Source organism: Acartia tonsa, chromosome 5 (genome assembly GCF_053477335.1).
Source record: "Acartia tonsa isolate MP-2025a chromosome 5, ASM5347733v1, whole genome shotgun sequence".
Taxonomy (NCBI): Eukaryota; Metazoa; Arthropoda; class Copepoda; order Calanoida; family Acartiidae; genus Acartia; species Acartia tonsa.
In genome coordinates this window covers 317,135-343,448 of record NC_137264.1, presented here as the reverse complement: position 1 = coordinate 343,448, position 26,314 = coordinate 317,135, and the positions used below count along the sequence as shown (strand labels likewise).

General features: G+C 38.0%; 1 protein-coding gene across 3 annotated transcripts; it reads left to right on the top strand.

Annotated features, from left to right (window-relative positions):
• The first annotated feature begins 1,748 nt into the window (after positions 1–1,748).
• On the top strand, positions 1,749–25,139 carry LOC145318459 (uncharacterized). 3 transcript variants are annotated; one of them, XR_013879342.1, is made up of 2 exons: positions 1,749–1,837; positions 2,152–2,781. XR_013879342.1 is itself a non-coding variant. In XM_080159728.1 (2 exons), the coding sequence occupies exon 2, from the start codon at positions 24,231–24,233 to the stop codon at positions 24,942–24,944; it is 714 nt and encodes a 237-aa protein (XP_080015854.1). In that variant the 5' UTR covers positions 1,749–1,837; positions 24,206–24,230; the 3' UTR covers positions 24,945–25,139. The 3 variants fall into 3 exon arrangements, 2 of the variants coding, with proteins under 2 accessions (XP_080015854.1, XP_080015853.1); XM_080159728.1 differs by lacking the exon at positions 2,152–2,781 and adding an exon at positions 24,206–25,139; XM_080159727.1 differs by lacking the exons at positions 1,749–1,837; positions 2,152–2,781 and adding exons at positions 23,812–23,899; positions 24,206–25,139.
• Positions 25,140–26,314: the final 1,175 nt, after the last annotated feature.

The following is a 26,314-nucleotide window of genomic DNA, read 5'->3' as shown; positions in this document are numbered from 1 at the left end:
CAATTGCAATGATTTAAAGGAATATTTATGAGTATGTGTTTTTTGTTGGAATATAGTACAAACCTATACCTAAGGGAAAAAGGCAACTGGAAAAATTCCAACTCTTTTTTTTCTTTTATTTAAAATAAGATTTGTTTTCCCTCTATATTTCGAGGTAGTCTTTTGTTTATTTGTGTTTTACTTTAGGTCAGGTTAGGTTAGGTTATATTGGGTACAGGTATTAGAAATTGGATACTGGAATTGCTTTAGATATGAATATTTATCTCAGGTGCAAGATTAATTAAGAATCCATCAACCATGAACAAGTAAACATATTCTTCATCCACTCGGGCACATATAATAGTCAAAGATATAATTAGGGCAAAGAATTATCCTTTACTTTTCTACTCAGGAATATAAGATATGAAATATTATTTATTTCAGGTGCAGTTCATCATGTTGTTGTGTTATATTTGCCGGAAGAAATTTTCAATCTAGAGCGATTTGGTCGTTTCATAGCACACATGAGAATTCATACAGGCGAGAATCCTTTTAAATGTAATTTTTGTAAAAATGTGTTTTCAGACGGTAGTACCTTGACCAAGCACAAGAGGATCCACAAAGGTGATAAACCATACTCCTTTGATACATGTGAAAAAGCTTTCCGTTCAAATGATGATTTAACTGTTCATGAGATGATTCATACAGGTGAGAAACCATATTCTTGTGATATGTGTAATAAGACTTTCTTACGACAAGGTGACTTAACTGTTCATAAGAAGATCCAAACAGGAGAGAAGCCATATTCCTGTGATACATGTGGAAAGACCTTTACACAACAAGGTAGTTTAACTGTTCATAAGACGATCCATACTGGAGAGAAGCCATTCAAATGCGATTTGAGTGTAAAAGCTTTCTCACGACAAAGTACATTAACTCTTCATAATAGGATCCATACAGGAGAGAAACCATACTCTTGCGATACATGTGAAAAAGCTTTCTCACAAAAAAGTGCTTTAGTTAGTCATAAGAGGATCCATATAGAAGAGAAGCCATACTCTTGTAAAATATGCAAGAAATATTTTAAAACTAATGCTTCTTTGACAATACATAATAAATCAGCTGACATCTCAACAAGTTAGAATCTACTAATGACGCAGTTCCACTTTCTGCTTCTACCAGTTATGTTGATTGTGGTGAAGCTGATATAAAGCTAGAGATAAAAGCAGAAGAAACTCTTGATGAGGATCCTCTCTCTATCAACATGGAGGCTGAGAGTGTGGAAGTAAAAGAGGAAATAAAGGAGGAAGAAGGAATTGAGAGTGTAAGTAGAAAACAATAAAATGTTTAATATATGAATGAACCTAGATTACGAATTTATTTTAAATGTATCTTATAAAGTGCTCAAATATGTTTATTCATGTTTGTATCCAAGTATTTAAAAATAATTTTAAAGAAAAATTATAATTCTTTGAAAAAAATGTTATTTTTAAAAATGTGTAGGTAAATATGTTGTATTTTATATACTTTGTTTGCTTTATTGTTTAAACATCTGTGTCTTACGGAGCTTCATTACATACACATTTTTCTCTAACCTAAGTTTGAGGAATATCAATTGATTTAAGATTGTAAATATTAATTACATTTCCACTAAATCATGTAGATATGTTTCTGTTTATGCATTTTTTCTGTTCTCTTGAATGCAAAAATGTGTATACCTTCTTTAATTCAATTAGATCTACTTATTAAATGATAATTTTCTCTTTTTCAGACATAAAAATAAAATGAAATAATATTTGAAACTGAAGTCAACATAAAGAGAATCAGACCACGCATAGTGTCAGTTCAGAAAATTAAAGTAAGTTAGTTTTAACAAGTACAAGAATTCATTTGTCTATAACATTGAATAAAACATCACAGCATATTTGGAATACTTTTACTTACATATTGATGGACACACCCAACATACAGAGTAGCTATACTAAATAAGATATAGATGGAGAGTTTTCATAGAATACTTTATTATGTATTAACAGGCCTACGGACACAACCTTAAATATAGAGTAGCTCTTACAAAAAAGACATACAATGAAATGATTCATGAAATACTAAATGCTTGAAATCATTATTTCTAATTCGAAACAGGTATTCATTAAATAATGTTTATCCCAGGTGCAAGAACAATTAACAATTCGTCATGAACATTAACAAGTGTCGTATCTGCTGGAAGAGATTATCTAGTAGGAGCAGTTTAACATATCACAGAAGGATCCATACAGGTGAGAAGCCATACTCTTGTGATTCTTGTGAAAAGACTTTCACACAAAAAAGTCAATTAACTGAACATAAGAGGATCCATACAGGAGAGAAGCCATACTCTTGTGGTACATGTGGAAAGACTTTCGCAAGAAAAAGTCAATTAACCCTTCATAAGAGGAGCCATACAGGAGAGAAGCCATACTCTTGTGGTACATGTGGAAAGACTTTCGCACGAAAAAGTCAATTAACTGTTCATAAGAGAGGTCATGCTGGTGAGAAGCCATACTCTTGTGAAACATGCAATACATCTTTTAAATCATATGCAGAATTGTCACAGCACAAGAAAACAGCTGGCCATCTCAAGAAGTTTAAATCTACTAAGAATACAGTTCCATCTTCTGCTTCTACCAGTTTTGTTGATTGTGGTGAAGCTGATATTAAACTAGAAATAAAAGAAGAAGAAACCCTTGATGAGGATCCTCTCTGTGTATGATTTTATGTTGATTACAAGAAGTTTTATCAATAATATCATGTATAAACCTTTTTTTTATTTATTGTCTTAATTCCAGAGCTGGATCTTTAAATGTGTAGCCGTTGGCGTTGCCGTAACCGTAACCGTGGCTGTTGCCGTTGCTGTAGTTGTAGTTGTAGTCGTAGTCGTACCTGTAGCTGTAGCTGTAGTCGTCGCCACAGTGCTGCTAATAAAACATGGATTTTAAAATGATTTTACAGAAGTGCAATGCCGGCTATCCTAGAATTATGGATATCTAAAATCTTTTATGGCCCACCTAAAAATAAATTATTTTCATCAAAGAAATGAAATTATATTTTATACAAAATTACTATTTTAATAACACATTTTAAATGTTTGTAATATTTACATATTATTAAGGGCAAGATCCAATGTAGTTGGTACTACGGCTGGTATGGCCTATATCGTGCCGGGGCACGGCACAGCACGACATTGCACGCCCGGCCAATTGCCCAGCACGGCTGGACAGACAGCCACTACACACAAGACAAAGGGAGAGTCCAATAAATTCAATATAAATAAAGAAATACATTCGATTACTAAAATTTAAAAAATGTAATCATATTCCAACCTTATCAATAATATTGCAGTAATAAATCCCCAAAAGAATTTAATTTAATTTAAGTATATATTTATAGTTTTATCATATTAATTTCCTAAAAACTGTCTCTTTGTGTAACACAGGCAACATACTTTATAAGTATTACCCAATACCCATACTTGACGGTTCAATATTAACTAATCATTCCATGCCCGTACGTTATTTTATACATCATATAAATAAACTACATCCTAACTTTTATAATTTACTTTAGCAACGCTTTAGCCACACTAACGGACTGTAGCTTCTTTTAGCGTGGCCAACCACGACTACGACTACGCGTTGCCAATATGATTTAAAGATCGCATTTTGGTACTTGCTTACATGTGGTAGACTGGAGCACCGAAACCCCATTATGCCCCAAAACATGAATATCCCTGTTATAAGGTTTCCCCTCTGATATACTGGATTTACTTGATTTACCTCACTCAACTTTCTGGCGTGTTGTACAGTGAAAAAACTACCCCCCCCTTATTTTTGATTTTCTTCAAAATTAAGGGGGGGGGGGTTAATTCTTTGCCTTGCCATGCTTTTTTCCTCCTTGCCGTTTTCCAGACATTAAAAAACTACCCCCCCCCCTTATTTTTGATTTTTGTCAAAACTAAGCGGGGGGGGGGGGGGGTTTTCGGTGCTCCGGTCTTCACATGTAAGCAAGCACCCGCATTTTTTTGTGTGGCCACAGCAACGCGTGGTTAATATGATTTAAAGATCGCTATTAGGTTGGTGGCTGTAACTCTGACCACGACTACGGCAACGGCTACGCTTTTAAAGATCCAGCTCAGAATTCATTCAATTATATAAGTTCTTATATTTTATTTTTCTCTGTTAAAATGGGACTATGCAGGAATTAGAGCAAATAATTTGAAAAGGTGATAATTTTTTTTGCTTATTTTCCATAAAGGTATATGTTCTAATCTTTAAAACAGGAGTAGAATGGTAAAACTTGACATGGCAGTTGCTTTAATGGGATACAATTTGGCTTAAAAAAAACAGTGGTCGAACTGCCAAAAGCAAACAATATCTTTTTCTCGTCAATTAGACAATTGTGAATCATTTGATACAAACTTTTTTCCCAAAAAAAATCCTTTTTATTTCACTTCAACTTTTGGTGGCGTTAGGTTTTCTTATAAGAAATACCCGAATTTGTAAGTATTGTAATGATTTCTATGTGAGTAATAATTAGTTCATTTTTGTAAAATGATATCTGTATATATTATTTTTCTACTTTTTAATTTAACAATATTTTGTTTAAAAGTATTTTTATTATTCTGCAAATAAAAACTGATTTTTTTTGTTGCATTGTACTAATCTTTTTCAAATAATGCAAAATGAAAAGTTAAATTCTTAGATCCTTCATTGGAACCAGTAAATAAGATAAATCAGGTAAAAATGAATTTGCCATAATAGAAAATGAAAAAATTAACAATCCTTCCTATCATAGAAAGCAGTCATTTATTTTGTTTGTTATCAACTTATTTCAAATAGGTATTTCAATTAACAAAAGAAAGACAGCCTAGTGGAGTGAAAAGTGACATTACAGATTTTTGTATGTCAAGTATATTGTACATATTGTTCATGTCTTTGAGGAGAGTGGAGAGAAATAGAGCAGTAAGAATTGGATGCAAGGAAAAGGGTTTTTCATAGACTACATTAACCTACATATTGACAGACTTACGGACACACCTTAACTAAATCAGTATTTTAAATTATAGTAAAATTATAAAGGCTTGAAATTAATATTTTGAATTTTACTTTGTTATTTCAATAAATATTTTTATTTCAGGTGAAGAAACAATTAAAAATCCATCATGAACAAGTGTCTTATCTGCTGCAAGGATTTCTCTAAAAAGGGTAATTTGACAAGACACATGGTAACTCACATAGGAGTGAAGCCATTCAAATGTGATTTATGTGAAAAATCATTTGCTCATAGTAGTTATTAAACAACACACATGATAATTCATAGAGGTAAAAAGACATTCAAATGTGTTACATGTGAAAAGGCTTTCTCAAAAAAAAGTCATCTAACTGTCCATAAGATGACTCATACAAGAGAGAAGCCAAACTCTTGTGAATTATGTAAGAAAATGTATTACAATAGTACTAGCATGTATTACCATAATAGATCAGCTGGACATCTGAAAAAGTTAGAAACTATTAAGAATACAGTCACACCTTCTGCTTCTACCAGTTTTGTTGATTGTGGTGAAGCTGATGTAAAACTAGAGATAAAAAAAGAAGAAACTCTTGATGAGGATCCTCTCTCTATCAACATGGAGGCTGAGAGTGTGGAAGAAACTATAAAACAGGAAATAGAAGAAGAAGAAATTAAGGATAAAGATTCTCTTTCTTGTGAACATAATTCTGATGAGGTTATAGTCAACAGTATTGACATTGTTGAACATAAAATTGAAATATGATTAACACTAGGTATGTTAGTAGGAATTTTAAAAATAAAATATCCTTTCATTAGAAAGATCATTTTCGGTAAATTAAATTGTAGTAAATAAAAAGACAATATATTATAAGTTATTTTTTTCAAGACTTTTTTCACTCTATTTTATTTATTTTCCGTACACATTTTAAATTGATTTGATAAGGATTTTAAAGTTATCTCTCTGTATATAAATCTGTAAATCTTGTTTGTTTTCTGTACATATCATTTTTTTTCTTTATTATTTTTTATATTTTCAGAACACAAAAATGAAATTTGATAACATGGAATAAAAAAAATTATCACAACTAAAACAGGTATTAAGACGCTCTGTAGTTATTGGGTTAGGCATTAGTGATGCCATAGGTTATTAGAGATAAAGGATTTAGTATGTAGACTTGTAAAAAGTAGTAAGTTTATTTTTGTATGTCAGATAAGATCTTGTAAAGGGTTAAAGATATATAAATGGTTTTAGACTATCTTATAAAGGGCATAAAGTAGTAAGTGTATGTTAAGATGTTGTAAATGACCAAATGTTATTTAATGATCTATGGGAGGTTTTAGGCTATTTCATATTTTTCGGGCACTTTATTATGATATTTTTGTCAGTTTTTCTTTCCATTTGCTTTGCTTGTCTTTTTTTATCTTATAGCTTTGCTACTCATGAATGTTGTCATCCATGTTAGATTCATTTATAAAAATAAAAAAATATGTTATTTATTGTTTTCTTCTTTTCCATTACGTTAAAAAACATTTATAACAGGTGCAAGAACAATTAAGAATCCATCATGTAAACTTGTGATATTTGCCGCAAGGAATTCTCTTTAAAGATTAATTTAACAAGACACTTGAAAACTCATACAGAAGAGAAGCCATATTGTTTGATTCATGTGGAAAGACTTTCTTACAAAAAAGTTATTTAACTGTTCATAAGAGGATCCATACAGGAGAGAAGCCATACTCTTGTGAATTCTGCCAGAAATCTTATTCCTCTAGCTCAGAATTGTCAAAACATAAAAAAATCAGCTGAACATCTCAAGAAGTTAGAATCTACTAAGAATACAGTTACACTTTCTTTTCCATACTCTTGTGAATTATGCCAGAAATATTTTAAATTAAGATCTGAACACTCATTCCATACTGTAACAGCTGAACATCTCAAGTAGTTAGAATCTTCAAAGAATACAGTTCCAACTTCTGGTTCTACCAGTTTTGTTGATTGTGGTGAAGCTGATGTTAGTCTCGAGATAAAAGAAGAATAAACTCTTGATAAAGATCCTCTCTCTATTAGGATTAAGGCTGATACTTTTGCTTTTGTTGCTTGTAGTGAAGCTCCGAATGAAAAATCTTTTTCATGTGAAGTATGTTTTAAAGTATTTAAATCTAAAGAAATCTTAAGTATCCACAAATATTTACATCCAGAACCAAAAATCAAACTAAGAGAAAAAGAAACTCTTGATAAGGATCCTCTCTCTATCAACATGGAGGCTGAGAATGTTGAAGAAATTATAAAACAAGAAATAGAAGGAGAAGAAATTGAGGATAAAGATTGTATTGATATCCTGGAACATAAAATTGAAATATGATAAACAATTGGTGAATTCTTATGTGAATATTGTATTTTTGTTAATGTAAATATTAAAGTCAAGGGGGGGGGGGGGTGCAACTTTCACTTACTCCGTCATTATAAGGCTTGATATTAATATTAGACTATAGGTTATTTGGGATAAAACTTTATCTTTAGGTTATATTACATTATTACCTAGCTAAATAAAAGTAACTTGGGTACATAGTCATTGATTGACTTAGTTAGAGCATCAATGTTCAGGCCTGTGGCATAGATAGAAATATCATCGGCGTGTTGGACAACCTGAACATTGTCTGGAGGGTTAGGGAGGTTGCGTAGATAGAAGTTGAAGAGAATTGGTGATGTAACTGTTCCCTGGGGAACTCCAGCTCTAACCTTCCTGCACTTAGATGTTGTGTTCCTGAAGTTTACCTTGGATTGCCTGCCTTTCAGGTAACAGCAAAACCATCTTTTCAGGAATCCGGGCAGGGGAGACTGTCCCAAGTCTTTATGAAGCTTGTCATGTGAGACCATATCGAAAGCCTTGCTAAGGTCAATCTGAAGAAGGACAGTTCTGTCTGGTGGTCTCCCTTTACTGAAACCGTTGGTAACTTGGTCATTGAAGTCATTGAGTGCAGACACAGTTGAGTGATTCTTTCGAAAACAGGTTTTGGAAAACAGGAATTTGAAGAGAATCTGTAAGAGTAGGGAGAAGCAAACGTTCAAGGATTTTTATTGCTGGAAAAAGGAGGGAGACTGGACGGTAGGAATTGGAGTCTTGAGGATCTTTGCCAGGTTTAAGGAGTGGGATAATGACTGAAGTTTTCCAAATGTCGGGTATGATGCTTGAAGCAAGTGAAAGATTAAATATCTTAGTCAGATATTCCAATCCCTTGGGTCCAAGATGTTTAAGATGCAGGTTGGAGATATTGTCAGGTCCTGCGGCCTTGGATGCTTTACAAGCTTTAATAGCTTCTGCTGTCTGGGTAGGGGTGAAAGAGGATGGGTTCTCCAAGCTGTTCTTTTTTATGCCTTTAGAAATGCTACGTGATGTTTTAGAGCTTTGGTGTCTCACAATGGATGTATATTGTTTGTTGAAGCTGTTGACTATACTTAAAGAGGATGTTAGATATTTGCCTTTGAATTTGATGGCTTGGTTGGTGTTGTTGTTGCCGTTTTTTCCATTGAGGTTCTTGATGAGTTTGAAAAGCTTGGAGGGGCAGACACTTGTTATTTCATTAATCTTTTCTCTCCATTTACATTTCCAATGTTTATTTATTTCTTGAAGGATCTCGCGGTTTAGAGTCTGGATATTTGGAGAGTCTGGGTTTGTGGCTCTTAAAGTGTCTCTTGATTTCTTTGATTTTGTTTGTTGTCGTGGTGGGTATTTCTGGTATAATATCTTTAATTCAGCCTCCAGGAATAGTTTTCTTGGAGACTTGGTTTATCATTTTTCTGAACTTTTTCTCAGCAGAATGGACATTTGTGGGTTCTGGGAGTCTTACAAACCTTTCTTCTGTGATTTTATTGAATTTGTCCCAGTCAGCTTTTTTGAAGTTGACGTATTTTCTGTAATCACTTTTGATCTCCTGTATATTTGTGTTGATCTTTATAATTATTGGCAAGTGATCAGAGCTGAGAGCAGTAACAGTTTCCCATTCGATATAAAGTAAAGATGTTAAAGCTATGGATAAGTCTGGAGAAGTAGCCTGTCCATTAGATGGAAGTCTGGTAGGTACGTCTTCATTCAGAATTCCATAGTTAGAGTCACCAATTTCTTCAGCAATCTTGTCTCCTCTTGCATCTTGGATGCTAGAATACCACAAAGGATTGTGAACATTAAAATCTCCCAAAACTAAGGAGTCTGGTTCAGACAAAAGTGCTTGGATGTTAGGTATGAACCCCTGAGTGCAGCTGGTTACTGGTGGGATGTAAACATTTCTAATGGTAATGTTTCCCACCTTAACACCTTTACTTTCGGTGTGGCCATCTCCAGGAATGCCTTTGGCCTGTGTAAACAGGATGGATTTGTGGACAAAGGTAGCGAGGCCACCCCCATTGTCATTATCCCTGTCTTTACGAATCAGAGTAAAGTTAGGAATCACAGGAGTTGTAGATTTTGGAGAAAGTTTGGTCTCTTGTAGTGTTATGATTTTGATTTGATGTTGGTTTACAAATGAGATTAGTTCGGGTAGCTTTGATTTTATACCATTACAGTTCCATTGTAGGATATTCAGACTGTAGTCTATGTTGTTATTGATGGAAGAAAAGTGTTGAGGATGTGTGTGAGATGAAGGTGGGGTAGTAGATGTGGTTAAAGAGGATGCTGGAGGTGATGGCGAAGAATTAGTTGCTGAGGGAATAGTTATTTGCTGAGGTGGGTAGGTAAGTGGATCATTAAGGCAGGAGGAACAAACATAGGTCATCTGGTCATAATGTCTTGAGTTAGTGGATTTTAAGCCGCTACAGTTGTTGGTTTTGCGGAAGTGTACCCATTCAGTGCCTTGCTGCATTGTAAAAATACAGTTACACCTTCTGCTTCTACCAGTTTTGTTGATTTTGGTGAAGCTAATATAAAAGAGATAAAGGAGGAAGAAACTATTGATGAGGATCATTTATCTATAAAGATGGAGGGTGAGGGTGTGGTAGTAATTATAAAAGAGGAAATAAAGGAAGCTGAATTAATTGAGAGTGAAGAATTTGTTTAAGTAGACAAAATGTTTGATAAATGTAGGAACCTAAATTGCGAATTTGTTGTAAATGTCTTTTGGCAAGTACTTCATTTTTTATTTATTTTTGTATTGAAGATTTGAAAATATGTGTAAATAATAATACTTCTCTAAAAACAACTTTAAAGAAAAAAATTACAATTCTTTGAAAAATATGTAGTAGTATCTTAAATACTTTGTTTGTTTATTGTTTAAACATAAATCTGAGTTGCGCTAACCCTTCGGGGCTACCTTGTACAAATCCAATTTACCCTAACCTAAGTTTGAGGAATACTTATTGATAAAAATTAATTATATATCAATTAATTCATTTAGATAATGTTTTTGTTTATATATATTTTCTGTCGGTCTCTTAAAGGCCAAAATACATTCTTTAATTTTTGTAACAGATATATATTTATCATTTCGTCATATTTAAGGGAAGGGGGGGCATAATGACATTTAACTTAAAGGGAGTGTGAACGTAAAAATTTCTCATCTGATTATCAAATCTTAACATTTACTAAGCACATTTCACTACACTGATCAACCAAAAATGTCCTATTCACAAAAATATCCAGAAATAATGCCTTGATTTTATGGTATTTTGAGAGGGAAAAAGGAAAAAACAGGGAAAATCTGAACGTTTTTGTTTCTTATAATGTTTGTAGGGATATTTAAGTTGTCATATATAATTGAAACAATTTACTTACTGTTAAGGATTTATTTTATGCTATAAAATTGCCATTTCGTTTTTTTATAACGTAGTAATTAGGTAATAAAGACATATTTTAAATTCGTATTATTGACAAAAAAAATACCCCACTGTCTACAAAGGGTTGAATCTCATAGGTTATATAAAATAATAATATCCTTTTTTATTGTGTTGAACAATAAATAACCCACTTTGGAGAATTAGTTTACACTTTTATCAGACTGTTTATAAAGAAATATTGCGTCTTTATTATTTACAAATTTGTAATTAAAGGTGGGCGAGAGATGGGCTATTTAAAGTTAATTGGATACTAATAAAAAACCTGTTTCTGGCTTTGTTATTGTATTTGGTTTTCAATAAAAAAATATTGCTTATTTTATCAATTTCTAAGTAACTATACATTGGATTAAAGCAAGGATTATGTTAAAAGCCAGCTTAACTGTTAGGAAAAATCTAGAACTATGTGAAAAAGTTTAATTTTAGCTATAATGGGAGAAAAAAGCAATTTAATGCACATTTTATATAATACGGAAAATTTCTTCCTTTCCCCGTACCTTATAAAAATCGTCGGAAAAAGCCGTTTTTTAAGCAAACAAAAGCGCGTTTTGCTCTATCTGTGAGATATTATGAATGAGATAATGTTAAGATTTGATATTAAGATGAGAAAAATTTACGTTCACAGTCCCTTTAAATAGTGAGCAAAATGGTCTAAATATTGAGCTATATTCTTGAAACTTGGTACATAAGCCTAGTCTTTTAGGTGCTCTATCTAAATGGCAAAAACTCAGAAAATTTAATTTTTATGTATGGTTAGGTAAGAAAAACCCTGCGAAAATGGGATTTTTAGGCCTTTTTTGGTCTATTTTGATTTAGAAACTTAAACAGTTGGTCTATTTTAATGTAAGTTTATGTAGACACCTACTTTTTTGTTTTTTTCTTAGGTTTTTTCCCTTGAATACACTGTGTCTATACACAAGGGCATTATTTAAGATGATTCAGCAAGTCGGGTACCAACCCCAGCGGGCTAGGTTGGTGGCTCGCAGGAGTAAAGTGCATTTTTCTAAAGTTTGTGTGTCATATATCAAATATAGGTTTTTGAGTTTTGGTCCCAAACTTGCTGAATCATCTTAAATAATGTCCTTATGAATAGACTTACTGTATTCAAGGAATAAACTTAAGAAAAATGAATTAAAAGTAAGTGTCTAAATGAAATTATATTAAAATAGACCAACTATTCAAGTTTAGATTTCATTTCACCCCCCTCTCTCTCTTAGTTCTCATAATTGATATATATTGAGAAAAATGCACTTAACCCCTGCGGGCCACCCACCTAGCCCGCTGGGGTTGGTCCCAGACTAGCTGGATCATCTTAAAGAAAGTCCTCATTAATAGATATAACAAGATATATATAGGAAAAAATGCACTTAACCCATGCGGGCCACCAACCTAGCCCGCTGGGGCGCTGGGGCTAGCTTCAGATTAGTCTAATGCTCATTTTAGCTCTGAATTTGAGTTCCTTGACCTAAGAAACCTATAATTTGATGTATCACAACATATATATTATGAAAAATGCACTTAACCCCTGCGGGCCACTCACCTAGCCCGCTGGGGTTGGTCCCAGACTAGCTGGATCATCTTAAATAAAGTCCTCATTAATAGACACAGTTTATTCAAGAAAAAAAACTGTAAATATATCAGTAAGTTTCTAGGTTAGGTAAATGCTCTTAAGCCCTGCAGAAAACCAACCTAGCCCGGGGGGGTTAGCTTCAGGTTAGTCTAATGCTAATTTTCGCTCTGAATTTGAGTTTCTTGACCTAAAAAACCTATATTTTGATATATAACAAGATATATATTGGAAAAATGCACTTAACCCCTGCGGGCCACCAACCTAGCCCGCTGGGGCTAGCTCAGATTAGTCTAATGCTTATTTTAGCTGTGAATTTGAGTTCCTTGACCTAAAAAACCTATAATTTGATGTATCACAACATATATATTGGGAAAAATGCACTTAACCCCTGCGGGCCACCCACCTAGCCCCCTGGGGTCGGTCCCCGACTTGCTAAATCATCTTAAATAATGTCCATATAAATAGATAAAGTGTATTTAAGTTAAAACCCTGAGAAAAAACAATTTAAGGCAAGTTTTCACATTAAAATAGACCAAAAAAAGCCTAAAAACCCCATTTCCGCAGGGTTTTTCTTACCTAACCTAACCTAAAAATAAAAAATTTTGATTTTTTTTGCCATTTAGATGTAATACCTATAGGACTAGGCTTATATACCAAGTTTGAAGGGTCTAGCTCAATATTTAGACCATTTTGCTCACGGATTAAGAATAAATGTCATTACGCCCCCCCCCCTTAGTTCTCATAATTAAAATTGTTTAACTTGTAAAATAATAATTTATGTTTATTTTCAGACAAAATATAAAATGAAATAAGACTTATGATTATAAAGCTGAGGTCAATAGAAAAGAAGACGTAGGTAAGTTTTTATGGAACAATTTATAGAAAGTAAATGTCTGTCTGTCCATATAAAAAGAACTCCAGGATTCATACAGGAGAGAAGCCATACTCTTGTAAAGGCTTTCTCACAACAAATTCATTTAACTCACCATCAGAGGAACTGTGGTATCCGCCTAGGGTAAATGGCAGACACCAGAGTTCGAATAAAGACTACGGCAGTGTGAACAGACGTGGACACCTTACTATAGAGAAGCTACGCTTCTCTAGCATTCACTAGACAAGAATCAACATCTATTTCAGTTGTCACTTTATTGAAGGTTTAAAGGATACTAAAGCTATATACAACAAACAATAACTACATGGATAGGAATAAATAATCATAACATAAAAGCATTATAATACATATACAATAGTCAGTTTGGGCAATCATGATCCCCCATCCCTGGAAAGGGTGGGGGGAATTAAGAATACAGTTAACCATAATATAAATACATATGGATTAGGAATAAAGATAGTTAAAGATAAATCATACAGTAAAACATAGATAATTGCAATGGTTAGGTAGATGGCTATCCCTGTCTGGGGCAGGCAGGATAGCCCATGGAGCAGCACAATAGGTAGATAAGCATAGAGGGGTTGAGTGGTAGGTCTGGGTACTAAAGAGGGAAGGTTTGATGATTACTTGTGACAACAACAGTCTGTGTGGGGGTGATTCTATCAGGTGAGGGCAGGTTTAGATCCTTTATCCTCAGGGTTGAGGTGGTGCTGATAACTTGGTGGTTGAAGGGGAAGGTTCCGGTGCTTAAGATGGGAGAGGGAGGGGTAACACCCCTCCCTCCATTTGCAGGACAACTGAGAGATGAAATCAGTACCGTTATCTGACATATTTTCAGGTGGCTTTACAATTGTAGAATAACAGGATTTAGTTAGGTGCGTAGCATCACTATAATGTCTTGGTGTCTGCATGCTCCAGAGCTGCCGCATACCACAACTCTCCCCTCGGAAGGCTGGAGGGGTTGTCTGCACCGCCAGACTTCCGACAGTGGTTGCAGCCTTCAGTTTGTTGTCCTTGTGGAATGGGTCCGCCAGGATACCAGCTGCTGACTGGTGGTGGACTCCAGCCCTCCCCAGGTCGAACGGAATCTACTATATCTGCTGGAGTAGCTGGTCCTGTTGGATGTTCTGGCCGTTGGATGTGTACCTCTGAGGCCACCCTGGCAACCTCCAGGGGTGGCACAGCACATGAGGGGGCTTGGACCAACAGCCGCCTGGTATACACCTCTTCCGGTTTCTCCACTGGGCTGGTGGTCTCCATCGTGTTGGTCACCTTGCTGCTGGCAGGCTGGCTACTGGATGCAGGCGCAGTTTCTTCGCCCTCGGGGCTGGTCAGGTTCATTCGGCTTCCAGGGTCTCTGTCAACGCGGGCAGGTGGTGGTTGCCATACTGTAGGAGCGTTGCCTTCCTCAGGCTCATCCTGGACATTGGCAGGGGGGTGCATGGCAGTCAGACCTGCGGGGTAGGGGAAGGTAACAGTCCATCCCTTATGCCGGAGGCTGTCTTGGATCTGCAAGGGTGGCTCCGCTCTAGTTGGCTGGGAGACAGGCCCATCCACGGCCACTGCTGCTGGTGGACTGGAGGCACAAGGCTCCGGATTTCCTCCCCTAGCCTGAAGGGGTCCAGGCACATCGTCTCTATCTTGGGTAGACATAATTGTTGGGGATCCTCTACTTCTATGGTTAGGCTCGGCACTGGGCGCATCTGGTTGAGTTACTCCCCAGGCGGCGGTCAAAGCTTCTTCAGTTTGGCTGGTAATGGCTGATATCCTGGTTCCTGGGGCAGATGCAGGGGGCGCAGGCAAGTTTGGCCCAGCCCAAGCTTCCTGATACACCAGTGCAATACAATTACCCTGGCTTGGTTGAGGGAGGTAGACAGCTGGATGCAGTTGAGGGTGAGGGACAGCTGGACTCTCCCTGCTGGCTGAGGGCTCTGGCTGGCTGGGGGTGACGGGTGTCACCCCTTCCTCTGGGGCTGCGGGCTCATTCTGGGGTCCAGGTATCTCGGTGGCGGCGACGGTTGTCGCCCCAGGCACCAGCGTGGGGGCGCTGGATAGCACCCCCCAGTCTTCACAGGGGTCCAGGTCTCTCGGTGGCGGCGACGGTTGTCGCCCCAGGCACCAGCGTGGGGCGCTGGATAGCACCCCCCAGTCTTCACAGGTGGCGGCGACGGTTGTCGCCCCAGACATCAGCTTGGTGGTGCAGGGGAGCACCTCTCGTTCCTTCCAGGTGGCGACGCCGGTTGGCGTCCCATACATCGACTCAGACTCGCTGGCTAGCGCCTCTTGCCTCTCCCACTCGGCGGCCGCCAGGGCCTCCCCGTACACCGTCCCTGTGGCGCTGGGTAGCGCCCCTCGGCTCTTGCTGGGGGTGACAGGGGTTACGGACACCAGTCCCCTGTGGTTGAGGCTGAGGTCCAGGCCAACCCGGTTGGGTTCAGCCGCTCCTCCCAGCACGTTGATCCTGGCCACTATGGTCCCAATCTGAGACACAGACTCCTGGGTAGCCGCGGCCCCAGCGGCGGCAGCTGGTTGGGGTGACGGCTGGGCACCTCCCTCCAGGTGGACCTGGGTGTCAGACTGGTTGCATGCAGGTTGTTGGGCGGCCTGGTGTTTCTTCTTTGCCTGGTCCCAACCGGTTCTGCACTTGGCGGCTGTGCGGCCGTTGAAGCGGCAGCGCCCCTTCGTCCAGCTGGGTCCCATCAGGCCGGCTTCCCCAGGGTGTATCAACCTGCCAGGTCTCTCCTCCTCCAGTTGGGGCACCAGCTGACAAACAGGGTCTCCCCTACTAGGGGTCAGGCGGTGCTGGGCTGCTTGTGGTGGCTCCTTGGTTACATTCAGCCTCCTCCCCATACACACAGGTCCCTTCCATCCAACAGCGGCTCTCCTCTCCTGGGTGGCAAGGCCAGCCTCGGCCTTAGCTTCTGCAGGTGCTTCTCCACATGAGGGATCCTGCCTCTGGGTACGCCAGGTAGTTGGTAGCAAAGGCCGTTGATGGTGCCAGTCGGAAAGGGGGCTATGATCTCTGGGGGGTACCTGTGGCCAGTGTGTGGACAGGTACCCACAGTTGAACCAGCAAGGCCCAGAAGATGCCATCCGGATGGTAGCCTGAACTGTATTCTGGACTGCCAGCAGGCTGTCGGTAGCCACCTGAGTTGGGCCAGAGTTGCCAGCTGGTATTGCGTCCCTGCCAGGCTCCATCAGCTGCTGGTGGGGAACCCCTGCGGTGGTTCTGGTTTTGGCAGGGGGTGGCCTTCTTATTGACTTCCCTAGTTGGAGCTCTGCATCCTGGTGGGCCTCCATCTTCAGCAGCATGGGGGAACTTGGCTGGGACATGTGCAGTGGTTCAACAGAGTAGAGGCATCTGGTCTTGGAGTGTGGGGGAACAGCCTCACTGCTGCTGGTCAACCCTGCTCCCTCCGTGCTGGGTAAAGCCTTCCACTGCAGCAGGTCGCCAGTTCCCATCCTCAGGCCAGTCCCCAGTCGTTCCATGCCTGGGGGCTCCCAAGGAGGCTTGGGTGGCGGCTCCCCCACCCCCAGGTACGCGTCGGGCATCTGGGTGAAGAGCCTATTCCCCTGGGACAGCTCCCCATCCTCCAGCTTGGTGAGGCCAGCGCCAGGGAGGACCTTTCCACCCCAGAAACAGGTGGTACTGGCCCTAGGGCTGGGCCCCGTTGGAGTCTCAGTTCTGGTGGTAGTGTCCATCTTGGGGCTGGCCACTAAGTCTCTGAAGCTTGTCACCTTCTCATTAGGCTCAGTTGCATCGTTCAACACCCCCAGGAGGACACCTACAGGCTCAGCAATCCCCAGTCCAGTATTGCTATTTCTCGTGCGTTGAGCACCAACTGAACAGGAGCTGTGCAGCGGACATTCAGTCACCCTTCCAGACAAGGGCATCTCAGGGACCAGGGGTCTGTGACCTGGCATGTGTTTGATGTTCGCTGTACTCAACACAGTAGGCCAAAGTAATAACAGAAGCAGTATCTTGTAGATATAGGAGCAGAGTAGAGTAGCCGCGCCGCAAGGAGGTTCGAGCCGGCTCACCCCTAGTATAAATACTATAGCTGTGTAATTAGGGTGGTAGTCCACGTAGCCGTAGGCTCGGTTTCTGTGGCTGGCGCGCCCCCATGATAAGTAGCAGGGGGTTGGTCTGTTGGTGCCAGCGTCTTGTTTAACTGTTGAGCCTGAGTTGTTCTCCTTTCCAGTATAGCTCTTGATTTCTGTGGTAACCAGCGGATCTTAGCTTAAAGGTAACAGGGAATATGTTAGGTATCCACAGATGTCTCTAGGAGCGTATCCGCTAGTAGATATATGGATAGGTAGGCTATCTATATATATACATGGCTACACGCCCATATATATATATATACGTGTATAGGAATATCCCCAGAGCTAGCTAGCTTTTCCTCCTTGCTCCAAAAAAAAATCACGCTTCCTCTGTATATAGTTCACAACTGTGAGGGTCGAAGGTCCAGGTACACACCACCACTGCCCAGTGTGGGGCAGCAAGTCAGGCTATGTCCACAGGGTGGGCGTACTTTCGTTCAGTTACCATATCAGTTTCCAGTGTTGTTTGGTGAGGTTAGTATTCACTTACTTGTACCCATGATACAAAAAAAACAACATTATTTATCACTTGGGTATTTATATATACATATATTTGTTTCACTAACCACTCAGCTTTGAAGTAGGGTTGGCAGGGCTAGGAAGATGTTGAGGGTCTGAGCGGGTTTAAGGAACTGGTTTAGTTTTCCTTATCACACTGTAGACAGGGAGGGAGGAGCTTGCAAGTTTCTCTCCTAAAAAAATATCTCTGTTGTATGCTATAGAGTGGCCCCTCTCCTGTGTGTGTGTGTGTGTGTGTGTGCGTGAAATCTCCTTTCCGTGCAGCGCGCTTACGCACCGTCAATCCGCGCACACAGATAAAACGCGCACTTATCCCTCAACTCGCTCTCTCGTTGGTCCGCTTTGTCCGTTGAATTCTATGATATTTCCGCACTCCGTTGCGCTACCCGTAAATGGCGCTCTGTGTTTCTGGTCACTAGCTCCACACCGCGGGCGGACTTAGTCAAGTGTGGGTAGGAGGGGGGAAGCGCGTGAGGGGACGGGGTAAATCCGTCCGTTCCCCCTGTGAGGAAGGGGGGAATGCCGTGGGTTTTGAGGCAACTGTGTAATGAGGTAATGTTGCCCTCTCTCCTTAATCCTAGGTTTATTTTTATATCACCTTGATTGTATTCTCTTCAATGGAGAGTGAGCCCCTCCCTTTCCTCTAAAATAAGGGGTGTATTGTTGTTGTGCTGTAGGCTTGAGGTAATTAGATTGTGTATCAGGGCATTTGTTATATTACATCTAGCTTCTATTTTTGTCCTTATCACAATTACATAACAGATTTGTTTACCAACCCTGTTCTATTTTTAGTTGTTATCACAATACACAGTAAATCCAAGCCTGTTCTATTTTTAGTTTTATCACAACACAACAAATTGTTTGCCAATCTTTGCTCATAAATCTATTGTTTAACCATCACACCAGGGTGGTAATCCCTGCAATGTGATATAATATCTGTTTTTCTAGATGGGTGGCTGCGTTGTAGCCTCTCAGGATACTTGGAGTTGACGTAGTTTTCTCTGCTTTGGTGCACTACACTCGTATGTTGGCTCGCAGCTCGCAGCTATGTGGCGTGTTTCAGCCTATCGGCGGCAGGGAATGTCCCGTCCTGCTAGCGCCGCTTGCAGCTATGTGGCGTGTTTCAGCCTATCGGCGGCAGGGAATGTCCCGTCCTGCTAGCGCCGCTTATCCAAATCCAGCTGATGGCGGCAGGGAATGTCCCGTCCTGCTAGCGCCACTGGTTCGGATCCTGCTATCTCTTGCAGTAAAATTGGCCTATTTTCAGCCGTTTACACTTATTTGGCTTGTTTCAGCCGGTCCGCAGGCCTGTTTCAGCCTTTTGAGCGCTCAATTCTCCGTTAGATGTCGGCGCTTCTCGCTGTTCTTCGTCAAGTTTCACTTCCACAACTGCCGGATGCAGAGTTAGACTTGCTGTCCAGGGTGGGTAATTCAGGTTGCTTGTGTCAGTTTTGCCAGTTTCACTGCTGGGAGTACCTTAGCCTCAGCTGCGCGTCTGCTCTACACTTGTGGTTCGCCGTAATCTCACACAGCTGTCACCAAAAGTTGTGGTATCCGCCTAGGGTAAATGGCAGACACCAGAGTTCGAATAAAGACTACGGCAGTGTGAACAGACGTGGACACCTTACTATAGAGAAGCTACGCTTCTCTAGCATTCACTAGACAAGAATCAACATCTATTTCAGTTGTCACTTTATTGAAGGTTTAAAGGATACTAAAGCTATATACAACAAACAATAACTACATGGATAGGAATAAATAATCATAACATAAAAGCATTATAATACATATACAATAGTCAGTTTGGGCAATCATGATCCCCCATCCCTGGAAAGGGTGGGGGGAATTAAGAATACAGTTAACCATAATATAAATACATATGGATTAGGAATAAAGATAGTTAAAGATAAATCATACAGTAAAACATAGATAATTGCAATGGTTAGGTAGATGGCTATCCCTGTCTGGGGCAGGCAGGATAGCCCATGGAGCAGCACAATAGGTAGATAAGCATAGAGGGGTTGAGTGGTAGGTCTGGGTACTAAAGAGGGAAGGTTTGATGATTACTTGTGACAACAACAGTCTGTGTGGGGGTGATTCTATCAGGTGAGGGCAGGTTTAGATCCTTTATCCTCAGGGTTGAGGTGGTGCTGATAACTTGGTGGTTGAAGGGGAAGGTTCCGGTGCTTAAGATGGGAGAGGGAGGGGTAACACCCCTCCCTCCATTTGCAGGACAACTGAGAGATGAAATCAGTACCGTTATCTGACATATTTTCAGGTGGCTTTACAATTGTAGAATAACAGGATTTAGTTAGGTGCGTAGCATCACTATAATGTCTTGGTGTCTGCATGGTCCAGAGCTGCCGCATACCACAGAACCACACAGGAGAGAAACCATACGCTTGTGATACTTGTGAAAAGACTTTCTTGCAGCAATGTAATTTAAAGGACCATAAGAGGATCCATTCAGGAGAGAAACCATACTCTTGTGATACATGTGAAAAATCTTTTCGTACAAAAAGTGCGTTAACTGTACGTAAAAGTAACCATACAGGAGAGAAACCATACTCTTGTGATACATGTAAAAATCTTTTTGTAGAAATGGTGAGTTAAAAATACATTTGAGGATCCATACTGGAGAGAAGCCATTCTCTTGTGAATTATGCCATAAATATTTTAAATCAAGTTCAGATTTGTCAAAACGTAAAAAATCTGCTCGACATCTCAAGAAGTTAGAATCTACTAAGAATACAGATTCACCTTCTGCTTCTACCAGTTTTGTTGATTGTGGCGAAGCTATTGTAAAACTGGAAATAAAAGAAGAAGAAACTCTCGATGAGGATCCTCTCTCTATCAATATGGAGGCTGAGAATGTTGAGGAAACTATGAAACAGGAAACAGAAGAAAATAATAAAGATTATCTTTCTTTTGAACTGAATTTGCATCCAGAACAAAAGTTAAACAACAAAATAAAAGCAGAGAGGAATGAAGAAGAAATTCTTGGTGAAGATCCTCTCTCTGTCAACATGAAGGCTGAGAATGTTGAAGTAATTATAAAAGAGGAAATAAAAGAGGAAGAAGGAATTGAGCGTGAAGAATTTGTTTAGGGTAGATAAAAATTGATGATAAAATAAGAAAATTGTGAATTTGTTGTAAAAGTCTTCTATTAAGTGCTTTATTCTATATTTAATTTTGTATTTAAGATTTGATTTAATGTGTTAAAAATATTAGGTACTTATCCAGAAACAATTTTAAAGAAAATATAACAATTCTTTGAGAAAAAAATGTTATTTGTAAAAATGTGGGGTATAGTCCCTTTCGTGGCAACGCCCCTTACTTTCACAGTAGCTTTTCTCCTATTCCTAGCCCCTTTGGGGGCTCTAACCCTGCGGGACCAATTGACTAATTCTATGGGGCAATCACCTAACCCAATATAACCTATCTAACTTAAAATAACCTATCATAAGCCATTTTGAAAATATGAAGAATAGCCCCACGAAAGGGACTATACCAAAAATGTGTAAATAGGTAGTATCATTATTAGCTTTATTGTTTAAACATAAATCTGCGTTGCCATAACCCTGAGGGGCTACCTTGTATATAACCAATTTACCATAACCTAAGTTTGAGAAATACTAATCGATATAATAATGTAAAAATTAAATATATTATAACTAATTCATGTATATACTGTTTCTGTTTAAATATTTTTCTATCCTTCTTTTTAATGCAAAAAATTATTATTTAGCAATATATTTCTCATTTTCATAATTTTGATATTTTTCAGATTGAATAAAAATGAAAAAAAGACTCCAGATTATGAAACTGAATTGAATAGAAACAGATAAGAAGACGTAGGTAAGTTTTAATTAAGCAAATTAAAATAAGTAAATGTCTGTCTGTCCATTACGCTTACCACAAATTTGATTCAGTTCTCTTTTGAAGGAATCGTGATTTAAATCTAGGTAAGTTTTTTTTGTAGGAGTGTAGTTTTAACAAACCTATAATGGGAAAAGGTCACTGGTTTTCCTCAAAGTGTTTGGTCAAACTCAGAACTCCCTCCCTCCTTCAATGAAGGGGGTAGTCTTTCGTATGTTTGTGTTTTATTTACATTAGGTCAGAATAGGTTAGGTTATATTGGGTAAGAGTAGCACCACACAACAGGGCTAGTACAGTAGTTAGGTATAAAGAAAAACAAATACTCACAACCCACTGTTTTCAACTTATTTTCTAAAGATAGGGAGGGTTTGCTTATGCTCTCCAGATTAAGGTAGAATTATATTATTGGTTGAACCCCCCCCCCCCTCCATCTCACTTTTAAGCACAGTAAAGCAAAGATAAAGTAATCAAGTCAAAGAATTATTATTGTCTTTTCTATTCAGGAATGATGTCAAATATTATTAATTTCAGGTGTAAAAACAGGAATCCATCATGAACAAGTGTCATATCTGCTGCAAGGAATTCTCTACTAAGTGTAATTTGACAGTACACATAAGAATTCATACAGGTGAGAAGCCATACTCATGTAATACATGTGAAAAAAATTTCTATACAATTAGTGATCTGAAAAGACATAAGAGGATCCATACAGGTGAGAAACCATTCAAATGTAATACATGTGTAAAAGCTTTCACACAACAAAATCATTTAACTGACCATATGAGGATCCATAAAGGAGAGAAGTCATACTCCTATGTTACATGTGAAAAAACTTTCCGTACAAATACTGATTTAACAGTCCATAAGAGGATTCATACAGGAGAGAAACCATACTCTTGTGATACATGTGAAAAGACTTTCTCACAACTAAGCCAATTAATTAACCATAAGAGGATTCACACAGGAGAGAAACCATACTCTTCTGATACATGTGAAAAGGCTTTTTCACGACAAAGTCATTTAAATGACCATAAGTGGATCCACACAGAAGAGAAACCATTCAAATGTGATACATGTAAAAAGACATTTACTGTCAGGAGTTCCTTAACAACACACAGAAGAGACAATAAATGTGAGAAGCCATACTCTTGTGATACATGTGAAAAGCCATTCTCACAACAAAATCAGTTAATTGTACATAAGAGGGTCCATACTGGTGAGAAGCCATACTCTTGTGAATTATGCCAGAAATCTTATTACAAAAGTTCTAGTATGTCAAACCATAAGAAATCAGCTGGACATCTGAAAAAGTTAGAAACTATTAAGTATACAGTCACACCTTCTACTTCTGCTTCTACCAGTTTTGTTGATTGTGGTGAAGCTGATATTAAACTAGAAATAAAAGAAGAAGAAACTTCTGATGAGGATCCTCTCTTTATAAAGCTGGAGGCTGATAGTGTGGAATAAATTATGAAAGAGGAAATAAAAGAGGAAGAAGAAATTGAGAGTGAAGAATTTGGTTAAGTAGATAAAAATAAAAATATTTAATAAATGAGTCAACCCAAATTGCAAATTTGTTGTAAATGTATTTTGACATTTGCTTTCTTATAAATAAATGTTTGTATTTATGATTTGATAATATGTGTAAATATTATTGCTTCTCCAAAAATAATTTTAAAGAAAAAAGTAATAATTCTTTGAAAAAAAAAATATTTTTAAAATGTAAAAATAGGTAGTATCTTATATATTTTGTTTGCTTTATTGTTTAAACATCTGTGTCGTCCTAACCTTACAGGGCTACCTTGTACATACCCAAAACATCCTAACCTTAAATTTATGGAATACTAATTTAAAAATTTTTAATATTTCAACTAAATCGTGTAAATACTGATTCTGTATATACATTTTTTCTGTCCTTCTCTTGAATGCAAAAATGTGTATAACTTCTTTAATTCAATTAGATCTACTTATGAAATAATAATTTTGTTTATTTTCAGACAAAAAATAAAATGAAATGAGATTTGAAACTGAAGTCAACATAAAGAGAAACAAACCACACATAGTCTCAGTTCACAAAATTAAAGTAAGTTAGTTTTTAACAAGTACAAGAATAAATATGTCCATAACAATGAATAAAACAGCACAGCATATTTGGATTACTTTTACTTACATATTGATGGACACACCCTACATATATACAGTAGCGATACTAGTTAAGATATGGATGTAAGGAGAGAGTTTTCATAAAGTAAATATTGACAGACCTACGGAAACAACCTTAAATAAAGAGAAGCTGTAATAAGAAAGTTATACAAATAAAAAAAATAATAAAAGTGGAATTATTATTCCAATTCTACAATAGTATTACATTAAATATTATTTATTCCAGGTGTAAGAACAATTAAGAATCCATCATGAACAAGTGTCTTATCTGTTCTAAGGAATTCTCTAGAAAGGATAGTTTAACAGTACATATGAGAATTCATACGGGTGAGAAGCCATTCAAATGTGATACATGTGAAAAAGCTTTCTGTACAAGAAGTGATTTAACAGTACATATGAGAATACACACAGGAGAGAAGCCATACTCTTGTGATACATGTGAAAAAGCTTTCCGGACAAATGGTGAGTTAATTTCCCATAAGAGGAACCATACAGCAGAGAAGCCTTACACTTGTGATACATGTAAAAAGGCTTTCTCGCGACAAGATGCATTAGCTAAACATAAGAGGATCCATACAGGAGAAAAACCATACTCTTGTGACACATGTGATAAGGCTTTCTCACGCCAAAGCAACTTAATTGTACATAAGAGGATCCACGCCAGTGAGAAGCCATACTCTTGTGAATTATGTCAGAAATCTTTTTACACCAAATCAAACCTGACAATACATTATGAATCAGCTAAACATCTCAAAAAGATAGAATCTTCTAACATTAAAATTCCACAATCTGCTTCTACCAGTTTTGTTGATTGTGGTGAAGCTGACATAAAACTAGAAATTAAAGAAGAAGAAACTCTTGATGAGGATCCTATATCTATAAAGATTGAGACTGAGAGTGTTGAAGTAATTATAAAAGAGGAAATAAAGGAGGAAGAAGGAATTGAGAGTGAAGAATTTGTTTAAGTAGATAAACATAAAATGTTTGATAAATGAATGAACCTAGTTTGCGAATTTGTTGTAAATATCTTTTAACAAGTGCTTAATTATGTTTGAAAATACGTGTAAATAATATTACTTCTCCAAAAACAATTTTAAAGGAAAAAATCATGATTCTTTTATAAAAATGTTATTTGTAAAAATGTGTAAATAGGTAGTATCTTATATCTACAGGGTGCGCCACATAAATCCGGACTTTTTTAAAACGGCCATAGCACCGAAACTACTTGACCAATCAGGACGTTTGACCCCACTATAAAAAGCTAAGGTAATGACCTCTTTGCCCATGAAAATCTTTGGAGGATGGAGGACGTGTGCGCCGAGCTGGCCGCACATATGTTCAACAAGGCAGATTCGAATTGCGCAGATAAATTACCGTGGATTTATGTCTTGGGCCTACTAAATCTGACCTCAGCCCATCTGTAGGTGAGATGGACTAATGAAACTTGCTGGAGATACTATCAGATACCAAGTGAAAACACTAGAAAAGACTAGAGCTCTCTATCCCAGCTGATTTGGCTGTAGTTCTCCGACAAAGTGGATAGTGGTAGATTTTAAGATGTCAAAAACGTAAAAAATCTTGAAAATTTCTCGGTTCTTGACTTCAGGGGCCCATATGGAACCTTGAAACTAGTTTTAGACTATGTATTGCGATGATAACCATATCTTAATCTTTGTGCCATTTTTAAAAAGGTATAAAACGTTGTTCTAGCTTAACTGTGGCCCAAATGAGAGCCGCCGTGTCAAAGGGTAGCTTTAAAGATGGGTTAATTTGGATCCTGCTGTTACTCACTCCTTAAGGAAATGTGGCCTCCCAGCAGCCCCGATCTTAATCCAATGGACTTTTGGGCCTGGAGCGCCATTAAAGCATAAACCAATTGACGCGCCCATACCAAAAAGACCTCTCTCATTGCTCCTATCTTGGAGAACTTGGCCTGCTTGAACAGGGACATGGTGACTAGGGTCGGCGGGCGGTTCAGGGGGCGGGTAGAGGCGGTGATTGAGGCTGGCGGCGATTTTATTAAATAATCTAATAGTCATATACCTAGGTTGCTTCCCAGTTTTTAAAATTCAATAAAATCTTTAAAATTGACGATTTTATGTTTATTTCTTTAAAAATAAGAAAAAGTCCGGATTTATGTGGTGCACCCTGTATTTTGTTTACTTTATTGTTTAAATATAAATCTGTGTCATCCTAACCTATCCTTGTACAATTACATACCCAATTTATTCTAACCTTAGTTTTAGGACTATAAATTGATATGAAATTGTAAGAATTAATTTTCTTTACTTAAATAATCATTTCTGTTCATACATTTTTCTATCCTTTTGTGCAA

Coding starts and splice junctions, on each gene's coding strand:
- LOC145318459 (XM_080159728.1), top strand. CDS start 24,231: ATGAACAAGTGTCTTATCTGTTCTAAGGAATTCTCTAGAAAGGATAGT.